The sequence below is a fragment of the Marmota marmota genome, unplaced genomic scaffold (genome assembly GCF_001458135.2).
Source record: "Marmota marmota marmota unplaced genomic scaffold, marMar, whole genome shotgun sequence".
NCBI classification, from domain to species: Eukaryota; Metazoa; Chordata; class Mammalia; order Rodentia; family Sciuridae; genus Marmota; species Marmota marmota.
This window is the reverse complement of record NW_026000005.1, coordinates 47,630,780-47,650,864: the sequence shown is the minus strand read 5'-3', so window position 1 is coordinate 47,650,864 and position 20,085 is coordinate 47,630,780. Positions and strand designations below refer to the sequence as shown.

General features: G+C 47.5%; 1 protein-coding gene across 4 annotated transcripts in view; it reads left to right on the top strand.

The window, feature by feature from the left end:
* Positions 1-20,085, top strand: part of Ngef (neuronal guanine nucleotide exchange factor) — an 89,906-nt gene that overhangs the window by 10,749 nt on the left and 59,072 nt on the right. For 2 of the 4 annotated variants that reach the window (XM_015481576.2, XM_015481573.2), the window contains exon 2: positions 17,091-17,415. The exons of 1 other annotated variant lie outside the window; for it this stretch is intronic. In XM_015481576.2, the coding sequence (XP_015337062.1) occupies positions 17,148-17,415 (268 nt within the window). In that variant the 5' untranslated portion in view covers positions 17,091-17,147. The remainder of the gene's footprint in view (positions 1-17,090; positions 17,416-20,085) is intronic. One more of the 4 variants, XM_015481575.2, reaches the window with a different exon arrangement.

The window sequence follows — 20,085 nt, the reverse complement described above, 5'->3', positions numbered from 1 at the left end:
TGTAAACATTCAGCAATCTGTCCACTTAATAGGAGCGCTTTCTGTGTCCTACTGAATTTTTAAAAATTATTTAACCATGCGAAGGGCTAAACTAGAAAAGCCACCACCCCCTTCACCGTACATCGGTGTGAACCTGGTAAGTGGCTAACATCACATGGGGTGACCTCGGCCCCACTCCAGAGAGCTACAAGTCTGGAAAAGACTTTTACCCTCGATGGAAAAGATTTCGCGAATCCAACCTAAAAGCAGCCTCAACAGACACCAGGCCAAGCTAGCTAACTAGAACCAGAGAGAAGCAGCCATGGATCAACACAGCTGAAACGAGTGCTGCCATTTTTGGTAAAGGATGCTGCTCCCCCATGTTTCCTGGTCTGTAGACAGTGTTTGCGGGAAGCAAGTGATCTCAGGCAATCACCTAGCTGGGCATTTCACCAGGAGTTCATCTTTGGGCTGGTACCAGAAAGCCGGGTCGCAGGAGTGGAGACAAGGTGTGCCCGTTTGACTCTGTTGAGGGCTGTATTGGGGGCCAAGAGAAGAGCCCGGTGCTTTCTACCAGGGAACTTTCCAGGCCCTGACAATGTGGGATGTGGCTTTGGTGGCTCCGTGGCCCTCTGCCTGGAGATTAGCATAGATTCAGGTCTGCTCAGCTGGCCCTGCTGAGGACCACTGTCCCCACATTGGCCAGCTGTCTACTCAGGGTGTGTAGACACATGAGCCCCCTCTATGCCTAACTAGAGGCTCAACCCCAGGATAATTGCCCCAAGTGTTGATCAAGTGCTCCACCACAGGGGAGAGGGATGGTCCACTTCTTCTAGAAGGATCTAAAGTCTCCCCTGGGTCAGGCAGAAGCCCTTCTGCATGCTCTTAATTGACCCTAGAATTTGGGATCTGGCCACTTAGGCAAAGAACAGGAGGCCCAAGAGAAAGCAGCATGCATGACTCCCAGATGACCAGCCCTGCCTGCCCCCACACCACATTCCCTAGCGCCCCACCACAAGGCATGGGAACCATGAATTCTTTCTCAAAGTGTCCTGTTGCTTGAAGAAAATATGTATTGCTTTGATTCCTTTGGAGTTTACCTGGGGAATTTATTCTGAGAATCTAAAACAAGTAGATTCCCCTACTGTTAATCAATGTTCCAAACTTTTTTGGCATCCTTCCAATGGCAATAACAGCTTCATTGAGGCGTAATTTGTATCTCATACAGTCCCATCCATTTTGAATGCACAATTCAAGGGTTTTTAGTACATTCACAAAGACATGACGACTCCGTCACCAAATCAATTTGGGAACATTCTCTTATCTTCTCGAAAGGAATCCTGTTCCTATTAGCAGCCACTAACTTCCCATTTTTCACAACCTCTAAGGGCCCGGCACACAAGAATCTACTCTTTGGTTCTACGGAGCTTCCTGTGTCTCAAAATGCAATCGCCATGGGTGGTCCTTAGTGAATGGCTTCTTTCACTAAGCAAAATGTTGTCAAGGTTCATTCGTGGGTTTGGAGCATAGCAATACTCACTTTTTATGGCTTACTTTTATGCCCATACAATGGGCATCCATCCCACTTGCCATTCATCATTGGACAGACATTAGGGGTATTTCCACTTTTTTTTTTCCAGTTATGAACTCAAGCTGCTATAAATATTTGTGTACAACTTTTTGTATGAACGTATGCTTTATGTCTCTTGGGAATATGCTTAGGAATAAAATCCCCGGGTCGTCTGGTAACTCTGTTTAATCTTTTGAGGAACTTCCGGACTGTTCTCCAGAGTGCAGTATCTCAGGGTTCCAGGTTCACATTCTCACCGAAGCCTGTTATCGTCTGTCTTCAGTATGCTCACCTTGGTGGGTATAAAATGGTATCTCACTGTGGTTTTGCTTTGCTTTTCCCTGACGGCTAACCATGTTGAGCGAGTTTTTAAGTGCTCATCGGTCAGATCTCCTTTGGGTATTCTTTGTTAAAGAAATCCACGATTTCAGGTTTTATGTGAAGAGAGATAGTTCAGTTCTTCCTTTCCCCTTGGCTAGCCCTGGCTAGAAGCTCCCTCACTATGTGGAGTGGTGGTGTTGAGAGTGGACGTCCTCATCTCCCAGTCCTGAACAACTAAGTTGGATGTTTCTGTGAAGTTTATACATGCCCCTTATCAAGTTGAGAAAGTTTTCTTTCGTACCTGGTTTGTTGCGTGTTTTACCATGAAAGGGTATTGAATTTTGTCCAACTCTATAGGAGTCCATGTGTCATGGAGTCCATCGGGTGTTTTTTTTGACATTTATTCCATTCAAATGATTTTATATTAACTGATCTTGCAGGTTAGACCATTCCTGCATTCTTGGGATACATTCTATTTGGTCATGTTGTACAATCCTTTATTTCTGGGTTCAGTTTACTAGTATTTTCTCGAAGCTTTTTTCTTCTATACTAATAAGAGATATTGGTCTTGTGACATTTTTGATTGGTTTGTAAACTGTTTTTTTGTATTTGTGATGCTTCTTCTAATTAGAATTCATTTCTGAGATGGCCATTCTCTACCAACATCACATTCCTTTGATTATTGTAGTGCTTTATGGCATTTAAGAAGTAGGCTGTCTTTATTACCTATATTTTCAAAATGTTTAAACTAATCTTTCTTGTCTATCCTGCAGATGAGCTTAATAAAAATTTTTATCAAAACATTCTGATGAGTTTTATATTTTGGGGAAACTATTTATTATCATGAACATAAAATTTGCTGTGAAAAATAAAGTTAATTATTAAGTTAAAATTTCATATATTTCCTTGGTGAAAAATTGACATCTTAAATATTTCCCTTTTTGGTACCATTTCTTTGAACTCAGGGACACTCCGCCACTGAGCCACACCCCCAGCCCTATTTTGTATTTTAATTAGAGAAAGGGTCTCACTGAGTTGCTTAGCACCTCAGCATTGCTGAAGCTGGCTTTGAACTTGTGATCCTTCTGCCTTCACCTCCAGAGCCACTGGAATTATAGGCATGTACCACTACCCTGGCTTAAATATTCCATTTTTCTCTTCAAGAAAACATGAGAGCCTTCATTCATCTATCAGATTTTTCCTTTTATATATGATGCTTACATTTATCAAGATGGTTATCATATGGAAGTTCTATTTTTAATTTTTTTGAGAATCCCATGCTGTTTTCCACATGGCTGTACAGTTTGCATTTGACAGTGTATCTACACAAGGGCGTGTGAAGTTTCCCTTTCTCTACATTCCCACTGACACTGGTTGTCTTTGTCTCTTGGTAATAGCCATTCTAATTGGGGTGAGATGATGTCTCATTGTGATCGTAAGTTTCGTTTCCCTGATGATTATGATGCTGACCATAGGTAGACTAATCTATCTGTTAGTCACTTATATGTCTTCTTTTGAGAAATGCCTATTCAGGTCTTTTTCCCATTTTTTTCTCTGGGTTATTTGTTTTTTGCTATACAGCCATCTGAATTACTTGTACGTTTTGGGTACCGGCCGCTTGTCAGATGCATGCTTTACAAACACTTTCTCTCCTTCTGTAGGATGTCTCTCTCCCTCTGTTGATGGCTCCTTTTGTTGTGCAGAAGGGTTTTAGTTGTGTACAGTCTGTCTGGTTTTGCTTTTGTTGCCTGTGATTCTGAGGTCTTATTGCCCGGATCAATATCATGAAACACCTCTCCTATGCTCTCTCCTGGTATTTTCATTGTTTTGGATCTTACACTTAAGTCTTTAATCCATTTTCAGTTGATATTTTTGCAGCATGTGTTAAGAGACATGGCCTGATCTCACTTGTGGCTCTCAGTTTCCCCAACATCGTTTATTAAAGAGACAGTCTTTTCCTTTATGTCCTTGTCACCTTTGTCACAAATCAGTTGGTGTGAATGCTACATTAATTCTGGGATCTTTATTCTGTTCCATTATTGGTCTTTGTGACTGTTTTTATGCCATTGCTATGCTGTTTAGGTTACTATAGTTTGGTAGTAAAGTCTGAGGTCAAATAGTGTGATGTCTCCATTTATTTTATTTTATTTGCTGGGGATAGAACCCAGGATCTCGTGCACGGTAGGCAAATGCTTTACCGCTGAACTATACCCCAACCCCTCCAGTTTTGTTCTTTTTGCTCAAGCTTGCTTTGAATATGTGGGATCTTTTGTGGTTCCATGTAAATTTTAAGATTATTCTTCCTATTTCTATGAAGGATGTCATTGATATTTTGATAGGAATTATTGACTCCTCAGATTTCTTTGGGTAGTATTGTCATTTTAACACTATTAATTATTTCAATCCATGAACATGGGTTATCTTCCCATTTATTTGTGTCTTCTTTAGTTTCTTTAATCAATGTTTTATAGATTTCATTGTGGAGATCTTTTCACTTATTCCTGTTTTTTTTTTTTCATTTGTAGCTATTATAAATGGGATTGTTTTCATGATTCCTTTTTCACATAGTTAACTATTAGTATATAGACATGCTACTGACTTTTTTTTTGTGTGTGTGGTGGTGTTGGGAATTGAACCCAGGGCCTTATGCATGCAAGGCAAGCACTCTACCAACTGAGCTGTGTCTCCAGCCCTGCAACTGACTTTTGTATGTTGATTTTGTATTCTGAAATTTTATTGAAATAAATCATATATTACTTCTAGCAGATTTTTGGTGGAGTCTTTAGGGTTTTGTATATATGAGATTATGACATCTGCAAACAGGGACAATTTAATGGTAATATATCGTATCCTTGAAAATGTGAAGAGAGGATATTGTGTGCTCTCATCACAAAAAATGATACTAGGTAACACATCTGTTAATCAGCTGGATTAAACCATTCCACCATGTGTCTATACCTGAAATATCCTGTTGCGTATGGTGAAACCATACAGTGTTGTCTGTTGATTATACAACAGAAGATGAGACTTGGAGTGTAGCTCAGTGGTAGATGCTTGTCTGGCATGCACAAGGTCCTGGGTTTGATGTCCAGGACTGGAAGGAAGGAAGGAAGGAAGGAAGGGAGAAAGAGAGAGGAAGGGAGGGAGGGAGAAAGTGAGGAAGGAAGGAAGGAAGGACTAGAAAGAGAGAGGGATGGTCCACTTCTTCTAGATCTTGATTTCAAATGGCCAAGAAACTGACTAAAACACTGGTTCTTTTATTTATTTATTTTATTCTGAGGATTTTGCTAAGTTGCTGAGGCNGAGGGAGAGGGAGGAAGTAAGGAAGGGGGAGGGGGGGGAGGGAGGAAGGAAGGAAGGAAAGGAAAATAAAAGAAAGAAAAATGTCATCTTGGGTAACTCTGGGCCTGGGCTGAATTCTTTGTAATTCCAATAGTTTTGTTTGGTTCTTTTGGGGTTTTAGGCATGTAAATCATCACTTATAAATTATGATTATTGCACCTTCTTTCTGATACCTCATTTGCTTTATGTCTCACTGTGTTGGTCCAAACCTCAAAATACATGTTAACCGTGGTGCTCACAGGAGCCCTGCTCATGGTGAGAACCCACCCCAGGGTTTGTGATAAACTCTTTTTTATTTTTAATATTTTTTAGTTATAGATGGACACAATACCTTTATTTTATTTATTTATTTTTATGCAGTGCTGAGGATCGAACCCCATGCCTCACACGTGCTAGGCTAGTGCTCTACCACTGAGCCACGGCCCCAGCTCCTGGGATAAACTATCATGAGTTCTCCTTCTTGTCTCATTTTCAAAGGATTTTTACTGGGGATTGGTATTTAGTTTTGCCCATTGATCTACTGATATGCTATGTGGTATTAAGACTTTCGAATGATTACAAAATTGCCTCAACTTTATTTAAATTACTCTGAGAACATTTCAACAAAGGAATTAAAGCATTTCATTTAAGAGTTCATCCTTATTCTGAATCTGACTTACTTGGAAAACTCAATTTTTAAAAAATATTTATTTTTTAGTTGTAGGTGGACACAATATCTTTATTTTATTTTTATATGGTGCTGAGGTTTGAACCCAGTGCCTCATGTGAGCTAGGCGAGCACTCTACCACTGAGCCACAGCCCCAGCCCCTGGAAAACTCAATTTTAAAGCTATACATATAAAAGTTTTATTGTGTCCCTTCATTGTTACTTATTTTTCCTCTTCCATGGTTCTGTTAGACGGCTGGGCTCCTTTTCAATTCTTGGCCATATACCATGTTTCCTCACCTTCCTCAGCATTGAGATCTGCTTGTCTTCTTTATTTATGATGATATGCTTTTCACTTCTTTTTTCAAAAAATTCATTTATTTTTAATAAATTGGTACATTGACATAGCTTTAACATTTTTAAAAATATTAAAAAGTTTGTGCTTTAAAATCTCCTTCCTCCCAACCTTATTCCCCATATGCCCTGGGAATCTTGCCCATCCCTCCTCTGTTAAAAGTATTGTAATATAAAATATAATTTTATATAAAATGTTTTATATAAAATACATATATATGCAACTATTGATACTAATTTCTCATAACTTCTTCCTGAAGCTTTTAGGTACATTCAGGTAAATCTGAATGTATTTTCCTCTTTCACACTGATGAAAAAATATAATACCTATTCTTCTGTCCTTTTTTTTTTTAATTTATTTTTTGGAGGGAGGGTAGCTGGGGATTGAACTCAGGGGCACTCAACCACTGAACCACACCCCAGCCTGATTTTGTATTTTATTTAGAGACAGGGTATCTCTGAGTTGCTTAGTTCCTCGCTTTTGCTGAGGCTGGCTTTGAACTCATGATCCTCCTGCCTCAGCCTCTCAAACTGCTGGGATTACAGTCATGGCCACCATGCCCAGCCTGTTCTTGTTCTTGAGAGATTCTAGAGTCCTATCTTGAGCAGCGTATAGAGTCTCTTCTCTTCTTCTTTTGCAACTACATTATGTTCCATTATATCGGATGTTTAGAATTTTCTGATTGGTGTGACCAGTTCCTGTTTGGGAGACATTCAGGTTGCTTCCAATTGCCTGTTCCTGGACGAGGCTGCCATGCGTCACCTGCCGCAGGCCACTCCCTGTATGAGCAAGCAGATCCACAGGCCAGATTCCTACAGTTGGGATTGCAGGGTCAAAGCCATTTGCTTTTTACATTCATAACTCTGCCAAACTGGCCCATTGGAGTGAAGTCAACGGAAAACCCCTCAGCAAGGGTGGGGGTGCCTGTTGTCCCTCAGCCTCACAGGTAGCTTTTCAAACTTTTGGCCAATTAGTAAGTGAAAAAAAAATTTTTTTTTCTTCTGGCTGGGATGGTCTTTCTCTTATGAGACCAGAGGCTGACAATCTCCTCACCAGTCTTTAAGGGTGTTTGTGGTTCTTCCCGGTGAGTGTCATTTTGTATCCTTCACCATCTCAGTCACATTCAGGTTTTCCGAAGTTTAATCGTGTGCTACTCAACTTAATTTTTCCCTCCCTCTAGACAGCTAAGCTGTTTAGGGATCAGAGATGGCCGACCCAGGGACCTCCACCCCGTCTCCTCTCGGGTATGGGGAGTGGGCATCAGTAGGCTGAGGTCTGCCCCTGTGACTGGCAGCGCCCCTGTGACAGCCGTCACCCCTCTGCCCAGACGCTCTGGCGCCTCCACTGATGGCCCAGGTGTCTTGGGCCAGTGTTTATCTGAACCTCCCAACTCCACTGGAGCTGACTCTCCCGGGAGCCTGCCTTGTCCCCTCTGGCCCCAGCAGTTCATGCTTGCTTCTACGCCTTCTAGGCTGGGGGACCCCATCGCTCAGCCTAGAGACCCCCTGGGCAGCCCCTAGCCCCTAGCACTTGCTACCTTCTGGGATCCAAGGAACCTTGGGAAGTTCTGTTTGGCAAGAACTGCACCAAAGACCATGGGGAACAAAGATAAGTGGGGCACCTCATTTCCTACTAGGACACCCCAGGCCATGTCCCTTTGGCCACATGGTACATGCTTTCCAACAGACCCTGCCTTCAGAAATCCTATGGCCCACACCTGCTCTGGTGTCGTAGGGGATATGTCAGCCTATCCCCAACCTTGGAGAAGACAGGGGAGGTAACAAACAGGACAAGATACACTCTCCCTAGACTCCCAGAGCCCTGTGAGCTCCCAGCGGGAGCCTCCCCTTCTTGCAGGGGCTCCTGCATAGGAGGTAACATCCCCATAAAGCTGAACACCATAATCAAGGTAATTAGCACAGCCCTCACCCCCATGCTAGATCTTGGGTCCTAGAACTCACTGATCTTGTAACAAAATTTTTATCTTTTGGCCAACATCTCCCCATTCTCCCATCCTCAGCCCCGGACAACCACTGTTCTTTTCCCTTCTTCTATGAGTGCTACTGTTTTAGCTTCCACATGAAAGTGAGAGCATTTGTCTTTCTGTGTATAGTTTATTTCACTTAGCATAGTGTCCTCTGTCCTCATCCATGTTGGTGCAAATGGTAAGTTTTACTTGTTTTTATGGGTGAATAATATTCCATTGCACATCTGTACTACATCTTGCATATCTATTCATCCACCAATGAACACTTAGGTCAATTCCATATCTTGTCTATTGTGAATAATCCTGTAATGATCACGGGGTTTCAGATATTTCTTCTAGATCTTGATTTCAAATGGCCAAGAAACTGACTAAAACACTGGTTCTTTTATTTATTTATTTTATTCTGAGGATTTTGCTAAGTTGCTGAGGCTGGCCTCAAACTTGAGATCCTCCTGCCTCCGCTTCCCAGATTGTAAGGATTACAGGAATGTACCATCATGCTCTTGAGAATGGGGTCCTAATTAGAATAATATATATCCATACTTGTATAATTATATAAAAATGGGGTCCACTGTCATTATAACTAAAAAGGACCAACAAAAAAAAAATCCAAAAAATTTTTATTAGAAATATATTTTGAAGAAATATATTTGAGGGCTTTTTTTCTCAATTAGCTTGTATATCTATAGAAAGATATTTCTGTTGCTAGAAAGATATGGGTTCAGCATAAGTTCTATTTCTGCTTTCTAACGTTATAGCTGAAGCTGCTAGGAATCTTTTTTACATTAATAAGTGGATGGGAATGGAAGTATTTTACTAAGTCTGTCAAGTTATTTGAGCTCACATGAGTTAGAGTGTTACAAATTAATTATAGAAATTATGCTAATGGTATTACCAACCCCAGTTTTAGTGTAAGCAGAGACTTGGAAATAAACGGACTTACAAAGTAAAAATATAGAGAGAGATTTCCTGTGGATACCTTTCCACGTGAGGGGTCACTGGATCCTGGGGTGACTGGATGGTTCTATTTACTTTTCTGAGGAGCCTCCATCCTGCGTTCCACAGTGGCTGCACCAGTCTGCACTCCCACCAAGCAGGCACAGGGGTTGGCTTTTCTCGGCATCCTCGCCAACGCTCACCTCTGGTCCTGACTGCAGCTGTCCTAGGGTGGGAATGATACCTCCCTGTGGTTCTGACGTGCACTCCCCTGGCGATTGGAGAGCACGTTTTCACACACCTTGGCCCATTTGCCTGTCTACATTTCTTAAGGACTTCAAAGCACAAGTCGGCTGCCAGCAAAGCTTCTTAATCTCACTGGTTACTATGAGCCTCTTTAGTGGAAGAGCCTGATGTCCCGCTGTAACCTGGAGTCTTGATTTGGGCCTCCACGGCGAGGTAGCTGCCTTCCTGCTGTCTGATTGTGATGGATTTTAGTGGGAAGCTGGGAGCTCAAACTACAGTCTCTCCCAAGGTTCACTCTGGTCTTCTGACAATGAGAGGCAAATTCTGAAATTCCCTCACACATGGCAGAAAGAGGAGAGAGAGCCGGTGGGCCAGACATCAGGCACGGGGAAGGTTCTCGCTATCTTGAGTGTCCCCCATAGGCATGTGTTGAAGGCTGGTTCCCCAACTGGGTGTTCTTGAGACTCAGTGTAACCTCCAGGATGTAGGACCTGGTGGGAGGTTTCAGAGCCCCTAGGGCCTGTCCTCAGGGCACCTGGACCTCTTCTTTCTCTTTCTTGCTTCCCAGAAATGAGGTGAGAGGTTTTACTGAGCCAGGCACTTCCGCCATGATGGGCCGCAGCCCACACTACCACCTGAAGCCTAAAAGCAACCGGCCCTTTCAGTCACAGACTGAGACCTCAATGAGCTGAAAGAAATGTTTTATTTTTGTAATTTGCATCTCGGGTGTTCGTTATAGCAACAGAAAGCTACCAGAGCTGTAGTCCTGGCCATTTTAGCTCTGTCACCCTCCAGGAAACAGAGAGATGCCTGGGGTGGCTGGGGGCTTTCCCAATTCTCCCACCCACTCTCTTTTCTAATTCATTTCCCAATTCCTCATTGCCTGTTTCTTCATTCATTCTGCCTCTTACACTGCGCACCCACTGTGTGCAAATATGCAGCCTTACAAAGCATTACTTTCCGAATCTCCGGCTCCATGAGCTTCTTTTAAAGTTCTCTCATCCATGCCTTTTCTGGAAAAATAGACATAGAACTTTATTCTTTGAAAAGTTCCATTGTGTGAACTCTCCCCACCCTGCCCTAGGCCGGCCAGGCCTGCAGGCTCCCTCCTCCATCCCTCCTCCATCTCTGCTCACAGCTCGCTTCCCCTTTACGCTCCTCCCTGGCCACTTCTGCCAACAGGGGCATCTAGCTTGTCCCTTCGCCTCTGGCTTTGCCACTCTGTCAAGGGCTCTCTTTGTGATGAGGGTTATATATAGACGGGTGTCCCATTCCTCTCTGGCATCTCTCTTCCGTCCTTTAAAAGAGAAGTTCTCTCAGCTTCTCTGAGCCACGGTCCAATTCTCAGGCTCGGGATTCCTGTGGCACCATCAGGAGGGGATGCTGTGTGCACTTGGCCATCATTTCTCTGCACGTGGATTCTGCCCATTTCTAACCCACTTCCTGTTTTGCGTGTGGATGTCACAGGTTGCTAGGTGAGTGGTGACAGCAGCAGGGCGTGGGACCAGGCGGCTGCTGGAGTCGAAGGCCTGAAACTCAGCAGCCGTGTGGGCCTGAGGATGTTCGAGTCTCACTGTTCTGGTGGCCTGGCTAGCAGATGTTGTTTGGATTAGAGACAATGACTGGGGCTGGGCTGAGCTCAGTGGCGGAGCCCTTGCCTAGCATGAGCGAGGCCCGGGTCCCACCCCAGCACCGCAAAAACAGACAAACATGCTAAGTTGGTGCTCATGGGTCGTTACTGCAGTTCGCATTTAACGTCAGGCCACTTTCTGGTTAGCTGCAGCCCTAGGCTGGACGCTGCCCCGGTGGACAATTTTCGATTTCAGTTTCCCAGCCCAAGGGCCACCTTTCTCCCATCTTGGCGGCGGTCTCCCTCCAATTCCAGTTCCGTTTCCCAGAGCAGTAGTTCAACAGCCTTACAGGAAAACGGCGTTCATGGTTACTTTCCTCCCTCATTAGCCAAGAGCAAGCCAACAAATCCCGTTCAGAAAGCTTTGCCTCCCCTCGTGTCCTGCCTGGCTCCCTGGCTTCCTTCTTCAGGCCTTGCTCAACAGTAGCAGAGAGGCTTCCTGGCCACCACCTGACCCAGCACCCACACCCCACCCACACCCCTGCCGCCACCACCTCAGGTGTTGCTTCTAGAGGGGAGGCTCCTGCCTCCGTCCATCCCTAGTCACCAAACCCACCACTGTCTGCACTGACCTGGGTTCTAAAAGGCCCCCACCTACTCACTTCACGGCTGGAGGACCCTCCCTGCTACCTCCTGAAGCCGCCACTGCTGTCCCCCTAGAGCGGGCAGAGCCAGCTGGACATCAGGCCCTTGCTCCAACACCCCACCCACCTTTCTTTTGTCCCCTTTCTGTTTCTCCCCTCCCAACCTTTGCTCCCAATTTCTGAATTCCCACTTTTAATTTCCCAAGGTCCTTCTCTTCCTCTCTTTGGGCATTTTGTCCCCGTCCTGTCCTTTGTGCAAACTCATAACACCAACACACTCCCTGTGAGCTGGCCGCAGCTTTGGCCTTTCCACCACCCGGCCAGGTGTCTGCAGACATCCGCTGCCCCAGTGCCTTCTTGCCTGCTCTCCCTCTGCTGCCTGGAATCCTTTGTCCTGAGAGGGAAAGAGAGCCTCGTTGACAGCCAGGCGGGCCCTGTCTTACCTGGAGCAGGCCACGTTCCACTCAGGCCCAGGATGCTGTGAAACGACGCAGGTGGCCTCGGATCTGCAGCCTGCCTCTCTCGTACGGCAGCTGGGAGGTGAGGGTGGCCTCCAGGAGTCCCATCCTCAAGGACAGTGAGGGTTCTGCTAGCCCTTCCTGTTACCCTGAGGCCCTCTCCCTGTCCCGCATCTCTCAGGCCACCCTTCCTTGTCACAGGCCCCACCTGGCTGGCTAGCATGCCTCACCATCACCACAGAGTCCTGGGTCCCCTCCCTGAGGGTGGGAGAGGCCTCAGTGTCACTTGCTGAACACTTGCCCTAGGGGCTCCTGGCTGGAGCCATCTGGCCTCCTCTGGATAATTCCTTCCTGCTATTGAGCCCAGGCCGGAGCCTGAGAGCCCAGTTCCCCCTGCAGCTGCGGACTCCCTGTGACCTGCTCCTCACTGGAACCTTCTCTGCAAAGGACCCTTCTTCCCCCTGCCCTCTGCCTTGTAACCACTGTCCCTCCCTGACCCCTGAGAGCTTCCAGAAGGCTGAGCCTCCTCTTACTGGGCTGTCCAGTCCCGAGGGGCCTGCTTCACAGCAGGTGTGCAGGCCTCTCCTGCAGACTTGCTGAAGGCCCTCGTTCCTGGGTGGGAGTCTCTCCAGCAGAAGGGGCCAGCAGGGGCAGCACCTGCTCCAGCTCCCTGTCTCTTCTCCTGGACCTCCTTCCTCCTGCCTCAAACCTGGGATTTCTTTTTGCCTCTGGCTTGAAGATGCTCCCCAGACCCAGCCAGAGCGAAGGGCAGCAGTGAGAGGAGCTAGCCCAGGGGGCTTCTCCTCCTGCTCTGGAGACTGGGGTTCTGCCCCTCTCCACCTTGCTTGAGGGTGATCCAGGGGCTGGCAATATGGGCGTTCCCCAAGAGCTCATCACAAACGCAGCCTCAGCCCCACCCAGCCCTCCTGAGTCAGAATCTCAGTTTCAGCCAGATCGCAGGTGATTTCTGCAGTGAATGTCTGAGAAGCACAGTTCTGGAGCCTCACTTCCGGGCCCAGGTGCCCCCACCCCCACCCTAGGGGCTGGCTTCAGTTGCCACAGAGGGGCCTGTTCCCCTCCACCACCTTCCCCCATGGGCCCTGACCTCCAGGCCACTGACTCACACAGAAGGCACTGGCCCTCAGCCCAACGCTCTGCAACGTTGGCTCATGGGCCTGAGCTCTAAGGGACGGAAGAGATGGCTGCTGCTGCCTCTGATTCACCCAGGCCCATCTGCAGCCAGGATATAGAAGAGATTCTTTGGATCACATTCTGCATTGAATGAGTCAGGCAGAAGGGGTGTGACCCCTGCCTCACCAGTACCAGCGGTGTGATCCTGGGCATGCAGCTAAAGCTCTTGGGCTGCAGCTTCCTGTCTGTAAAGTGAAGCTAAGCATGGTGTTGACCTCACCTGGAGGTCGTGGGGCTCACCTAAGGTCATCCATCCATCCAGTTTTTGTTGTAAACAGCAGAGGTTTATAGAGTGCTATTTTGTGCCCAGCACCAGTGAACCAAATGGACCAGGGAGCAGGGAGGGACTAAAACCCACGTGTGCTCACATGTGGGCCTGTGGCCATTGAGGGTCTGCTAAGCGGATGATGGATGGATGGGTGCTCTGCAAGTGTGACCAGGCCCCTTGGTCGCTTCCAGACAGAAGGCTGCCCCCATGCACCTCCACCCTGAAGTCAGTTCTGGGTCAAAAAGACACAGCCACTCAGGAGGTCAATGGAAACATTAGAAGACTGTTTCGGTGTGAGGGCCTACTGGGTTTAATGGACACAGAAGAACCAGAGTGATTGTAAAAAGATTCCAGGGCCCAGTGCAATGGCTCACACCTGTGATCCCAGCGGCTCCGGAGGCTGAGGCAGAAGGATCACGAGTTCAAAGCCAGTCTTAGCAACTTAGCGAGGCCTTGAGCATTAAGACCCTGTCTCTAAAATAAAATATTAAGAAAAGCTGGGGATGTGGCTCAGTGGTTGAGAACCCCTGGGTTCAATCCCTGGTTAAAAAATAAAAAATAAAAAAATCCAGACTTGGAGCACATTGGCCTGAAATAACCAATAATTGAGGCAGGATTAGAGTCGTTTTTCAGGTAGTTTTACAAGTTCTTCCTGTGTGTGTGTAAAGGTCTTAAGGATGGTAAGCTTTGGGGGTATATTTTCTCAGAGTCAGAGCCTTCTTATTTAAAGAAAGTGGTTGGAACAGCTTAAGATCAATCCCCTGGCTCTTGTCATACCACCAGCCTCCTCTAGGGCACTCTGAGCCTCCCTAGATCATTGCACTTGAGAGTCAGAGGAGCTGCCAGGACCCCACCTGCTGCGTCCTGGACAGGAAACCGAGGCCTGACTTGCCCAATGCTACAGGTGATTCCAGGCAGCTGGAGGCAGAGATTGGAGCCCTGGTCTCCTGACCTCCAGCTCAGGGCCCTGCAGCAATCCACACATCCAGGGTCCTGCAGGGGACGCCAATAATGGGCTGAGGAGAAAATGCAGCCCACCCCGCTGAAAAGGCCCGTGCTGCCTTGTTCCACCTCCATCCGTGACGGTCAGGAGAGGGCAATCAGTGGGGAGTCTACCCAGGTCAGTGGTCCCCAGGAGCTGGGCTGCAGGGCAGTCAACTACTGCAGCCCTCCCCAGAAGAGATCCTCGGGGTGGGGACTACTCTGTACCCTGATGGGCTGGGGGCCCATGAGCTCCACTCTCTTGTTAAAACTCATGGAGCCGCACACACTCTACACAGGGCTTGTTCTACTCTGCATAAACCATACCTCAACTTTTAAAAATGCAGCCTAAAATGATAGTGGTGACAATCATAACAATAACAATAACCTTGGGTGCCCAAACAGTCCACATTAGGGCCACAACACCCAGGTCTTCAGGACCCGGAAGCATGGGGAGGCGGTCCATCTGCTCCAGTGCGAGGTCTCTGACTACGGACGCCCCTCCCCAGTGGTCCCTTGGCCCAGCATCCTGGACCAGCCTGCTCCAACCCAGGCAGGCTCATTGCACCTCCCCACTACCACTGCCATCACTGCCTGGTCACCTGGTCACCGCCAGCCAAATTCCTTGCCCAAACCACAGGAATCATGATGCTGACTCCTCAGATTCCTCACCCCTACCCCATCTTGGTCCAGGTGCTCATCTGCCACACCTATGTGACATCTGCCCTTGGAAGGGTCACTGCACCCCAGATCAGCCTATCCAGGGCTTCCTGGGACCACACTGCATGCTCAGTCAGAGTCTTCAAGGGCCTCCTGCCACCAACAGGATTCAGAGACCTCCACAGACTGGCCCAACACACAAGAGTTCCTACATTATCCAAGGACCCCTGCCATCTTACTGCCCCAGACCCAGCTCCAAGCTGATGGTAGCTAAGAGCTGGACCAAGACAAGAGGCAGGAGGTGTAAGGGAAAGGAGAGGAGGAGACGTCAGCGGTAGGTGTATGTCCCTGAATCCTGAAGCCTCAGAGCCTCCATCTGAATACCTCCAGTGACAGGGAACTCAGCCCCGCAGCAGCCCGTACAGCTCGCCTTATATTGTCTTTGCTTGTGGTATTCACTGCAGCTCTCCCTCCCGCAGGACCCTGGAGGACCTGGAGGTGACGATGGTGATCTCTTTCCTCACGACCTCTCAGCCAGGGCCCATCAGAGCAGGGCCAAGTGTCTCCCACTCATCTGGCCAGGATAGAAGCCTCTTACTCTGTCTCTTTCATGTGGCTCAAAAACAATTCAGTTTTTTACATCCTCTGTTGACTCAAGTTGAACTTGTTGTGAATGAAACTTCCCCGTGGTTTTGGGGTTCCTTGTCATGTTTGTAATAAGCATCATCCTCTGGGCACTTCTGGGAGCCATGTGGTATTCATTGTCCAACCAAGCTGAGATCTCTCAGCCACTAACTACACAACCCTCTCTGTCACCTGAGATAGCGGCATGACTCTCTGGCTGGACAGGACCTACTGATCCCAGAGTGCATGTCTCGGCTTTCATGGAAAGAGAAGCTGGGGGCAGAATGGCACTCCCCAGGCCCACGAGCCCAGGCAGTGCCCCTGTGCCAGGCCATGCTGCTCTGAAGTGGCTCCCTTCCTGGCACACTGTACCTCCCAGTGCCTGCACGCTCACCTCTGCTTGGCTGATCATGTGTGGGCAGGTCATTAACAGAGTACGGCCAGGGCTACAGGAATGTGGGAAGCACGTGCTATCCCCAGGTGAGCCTTCTGCACCTGCATCACAGGCAGTTGGTTCTGGAAACCAGAGCGGGCTTGAACCCCACCGAGTCCTCAAATCTCCCTACCCAGAGAGCCCTGATCCCCACCCAAAATAAACAAAGACATCCTGAGCCTTGGGTGGGATCCTGGAGCTTCTAATTGATCCGCTGCCCTGATCAGGGTGCAAGACGACACTGGGCTCAGCTGGAAAAAGGGGTTGGGTGGGAAGGAGATGGTCACCCCAGAGGGAGGTAGACATTGTGTAACTCAGCCCATGGGGCAGCCACGGGGTGGGGACCCTCAGTGCCCCCCAGCTGTCATACATGGTTCTATCATGGACTTGGCTACCAGCTGATCACAAGAGGTTTGTCCTCATGGGCTCATCTCTAAAGGCTCTGTCGTGACCCCTGACCCTGGCCGACGCCTCTCTGCCATCTTGCCATGGCTCTCTGTGTTTGCGTGTGCAAGTCTCTTCGTGATGCTATCCTGAAGTTCTCTCCCATTTTTTTGCTGCTCTTTTTCTCTAGAATTATTCAGGAAATGTTTACTTGAAAGTTAGTTATACAAACCACTTAAAGCATTTTCTCCAAAGTGCATCCTACAAATAGTATAAACAAGCCTCAATTATAAAATGATACATGAATGTATCCAAATTACAGTGGTTAAGCTGTAATTTTCATTGACAAAGACGTGGTTGGCAGGATGTGCAGATTATTCCAAATTTCATCAAATCAGATGGGAGTGTAATTCCATCCTCTGAATGGAATATTTAGCCCAATGACTAACTGAAAATTGTTCTCTTTCTATTCTAAAACCCTCAAAACCTGCAAAGTCTAGGGAGGTTGGTGACCTCCAGTCGTTCTGCTGAGAAGCCATTAGCTCTATTACCATGGAGACCGAGGAAACAGAAGATTTGGAAAAACCCTGGAGGAAATCAGTGAGTGATTCATGGAAGATTGACAAGGAATCAGCCAAGGTGAGACCTGAGCTGCTTCCAGAAAAAGAGGAAATGCCCTGTACTGAGCAGGAGAGCCAGGATACAGAACCCCGCCGCCACATTCCCCTGCAGAGAAACTCTATCTTCAACCACACCATGAGACGCAGAAGCCAAGCCAAGGCCAGAGGCACCCCTGAGCGGAACTCCAGCCACCTGGCAGGTCAGTGTCAGGGTCAGAGGTCGCAGCTGCGCCTTCACATCCCGGGAGAGTGATTAGTGTGGAAGATTCTCACGAAATGAAAAGAGAATAAAAGGCACTGAGAATCACCAGGGGCAGGTCTAATAAGGTGGACCATTTTGAAGCCATTATCTACACAATGTGAATTCCCCCACATTGTGCTGGTCATGAGAGTCTTGACCCCAATGATACAGTGAGGCTGACTTTTACTTAAAAGACTCAACAAACTCTCCTAGCTGCATGTACCTTCCAGGAGGGGACTCTGAGCCCACTGGGGAATTTCCTCAGTGGTCACATTCTATCCTGTCTTCTCTCTTCTCTGAGGATCAGAGTTTCTGCTGTCCTGAAAACGAATGAGATTCAACCTTTGGGCCATCTTAGCACCAGGACCCCTTAGTCTCTTAAACCAGTTCCTGGCTCATTTTGTCTGCCCAAAACCTATTTGTTGAGCAGAATAAAGCCCAGAAGCCTTTACCCATGGTGTGTGAGAGCTGCAGACCCCTTCCCTTGTGACCTGCCACTAGGGCTGAGTGGGCAGGGCAGGATTGCACGTGCGGGTGGTCTCCTGGCCCCTGGGGCATGGTGGATGCTGCCAGATGGTGCATTGGAGGTAGAACCCTGCTGAGGTCCAGTCACTCCATGACCTCATCCATAAAAGCTATTCTTCAGTGAACATCAGGTAGCTTTTGCCTTGAGTTAAATTACTTCCAGACAGGGATATAAACAAACAATGTCTGTGATTTCTCTCGATTCTGGGGTTGGTCAGGCCCTGTCTGGCCTGTTTTTCTGACCTCTGCTGTCAGCCAGTGGCTCTTTTGGGGCTGGAAGGCTGGAAGGAGCCTCAGCTCTCTGTGGTTAGCAAGTGGCCAAAGGAGGGCCTCAGCCCCACCCTGGCGTCTCTTCCTCCAGCCCTTCCTCCAGCTCGGGGGCTCCGGCTTCTTCACACGGCAGAGGAGCCTCAGAGGCCAAGGAAGCTGCAGGGCTCCTCGCACTTTCATCAGAGCATCGTGGTCACTTACAGTATGTTCTGTTCGCTAATCAGCTCCCAGGGCCAGCCCAGGTAAAGACCGATGGGGTAGACTGCCCTAACGCTCAATGACGGTAGAACTTGGGTTTGCTGGAACCTCCCAGAAATATTCACAAAATCCTGTGACCAGGACAAAGTGAAGTGAGAGCTACACAACTACGGAAGTACTCTAGTCACCGAGGCTGGTGATGGGGACTGAACACACCCTCTCCACACCCTCTCAACTTTGTGTGCTTGAAAATTTATATAAATGAAAAGTTTAAAACATACTTCACACACAGAGAAAGTTGGAGTCTCTGCCTTCAGGACCCCATGATATAATGATGTCACTTTCCTGCGAGCCACATGCCAAGGTGGAAAAGGTGAAGAATGAGACTTTTCTGGTGGGGTCTGGAAAGGTTTCCCCAAGAGGAGGGTGTTTTGGAGAGTCTTGAGGGATGAGTAAGGACCTGGCCAGACGGCAGTGGAAGCTAACTGGGTCAAGCACTTGTAGGTTCCCAGGGCTGTGTAGACAGACATTCCAAGGGCAAACTCACCACACCTACTTTACATATTAAAACAGCAACAGCCCCAAATCACAGCTAGTGAATGGTTCAGCTCACAATGCAGTCCAGATGCTTCGAGTCCCCAAACCTGTGCAGACAGAGGAGCAGGCTAGAGGGACACTGTCCAGCAGAAATCCAATGCAAGCCACATGGCTTGCTTGAATTTTTCCAGTGGCCACATTAAAAGATTATGAAGAAGCAGGCAAAATTAATTTTAACAATGCATTTAATTTAACCTAATATATTCCAAATATTATCATCCTATTGTAGAGTTAACTAATGAGATACTTTACACCCATTTTTTTTACATTGTCTTTGAAATCTGTTGGATATTTTATATCCCAGTCCTATCAATTTATATGCCAACTTTTCATTGGAAATACTTGATCTGGATTTAGATTTCATAAAATGTACAGTCAGAAGAGTAGATCTATAAATTGTTCCAAATATCACTAGAAGTTTCCTAATCACTGAATCAAGTATCAGTTTTTACATTTTTATATGAACGAAGTTGAAGAAAATGGATCGTGCGCTGCTTCAGCCACACCAGCCATGTTTCAAGCATGCGATGACCACTGATGGCTAGAGACTATCCTCTGGGGCAGAGTGGGCACGCAGCCCAGCGAGCAGACAGAAATGCATGTGCATCTGGCGAGTGGGGGGGGGGCAGGGTGATTTCTGCAGTGGGAGAAAAGGTGGGTGTGGGGCTGTGTCTGAGAAGATGGTGGAGACAGGGTCACTGGGGAAGAGCCTTAGATTTGCAGACTTTTCAAGACCATCCAGGAATGCTGACCATGATAGGGGATACCTTACCTCCTGTCACCTCCACAGGTACCACTGATGCCCAGCGCACAGGTACAAGATGCACGGCTTTATGGTCAAAATGAATCCCTCATTTGTCCTCCCTAGAGTTAACTCCACAAGATGGCCCAGCATTGCCTGCCTCCAAATCCAAGGAGAAAACATCCTTTTTCATCTCTCTGATGAGAAAGGACACAGGACGAGGAACGTTAGGAGCAGACAAAACGAGCCGAGGCTGCTCTGGTCCACTATGTAACCAGAAGGCTCGTGCTCTGGGTC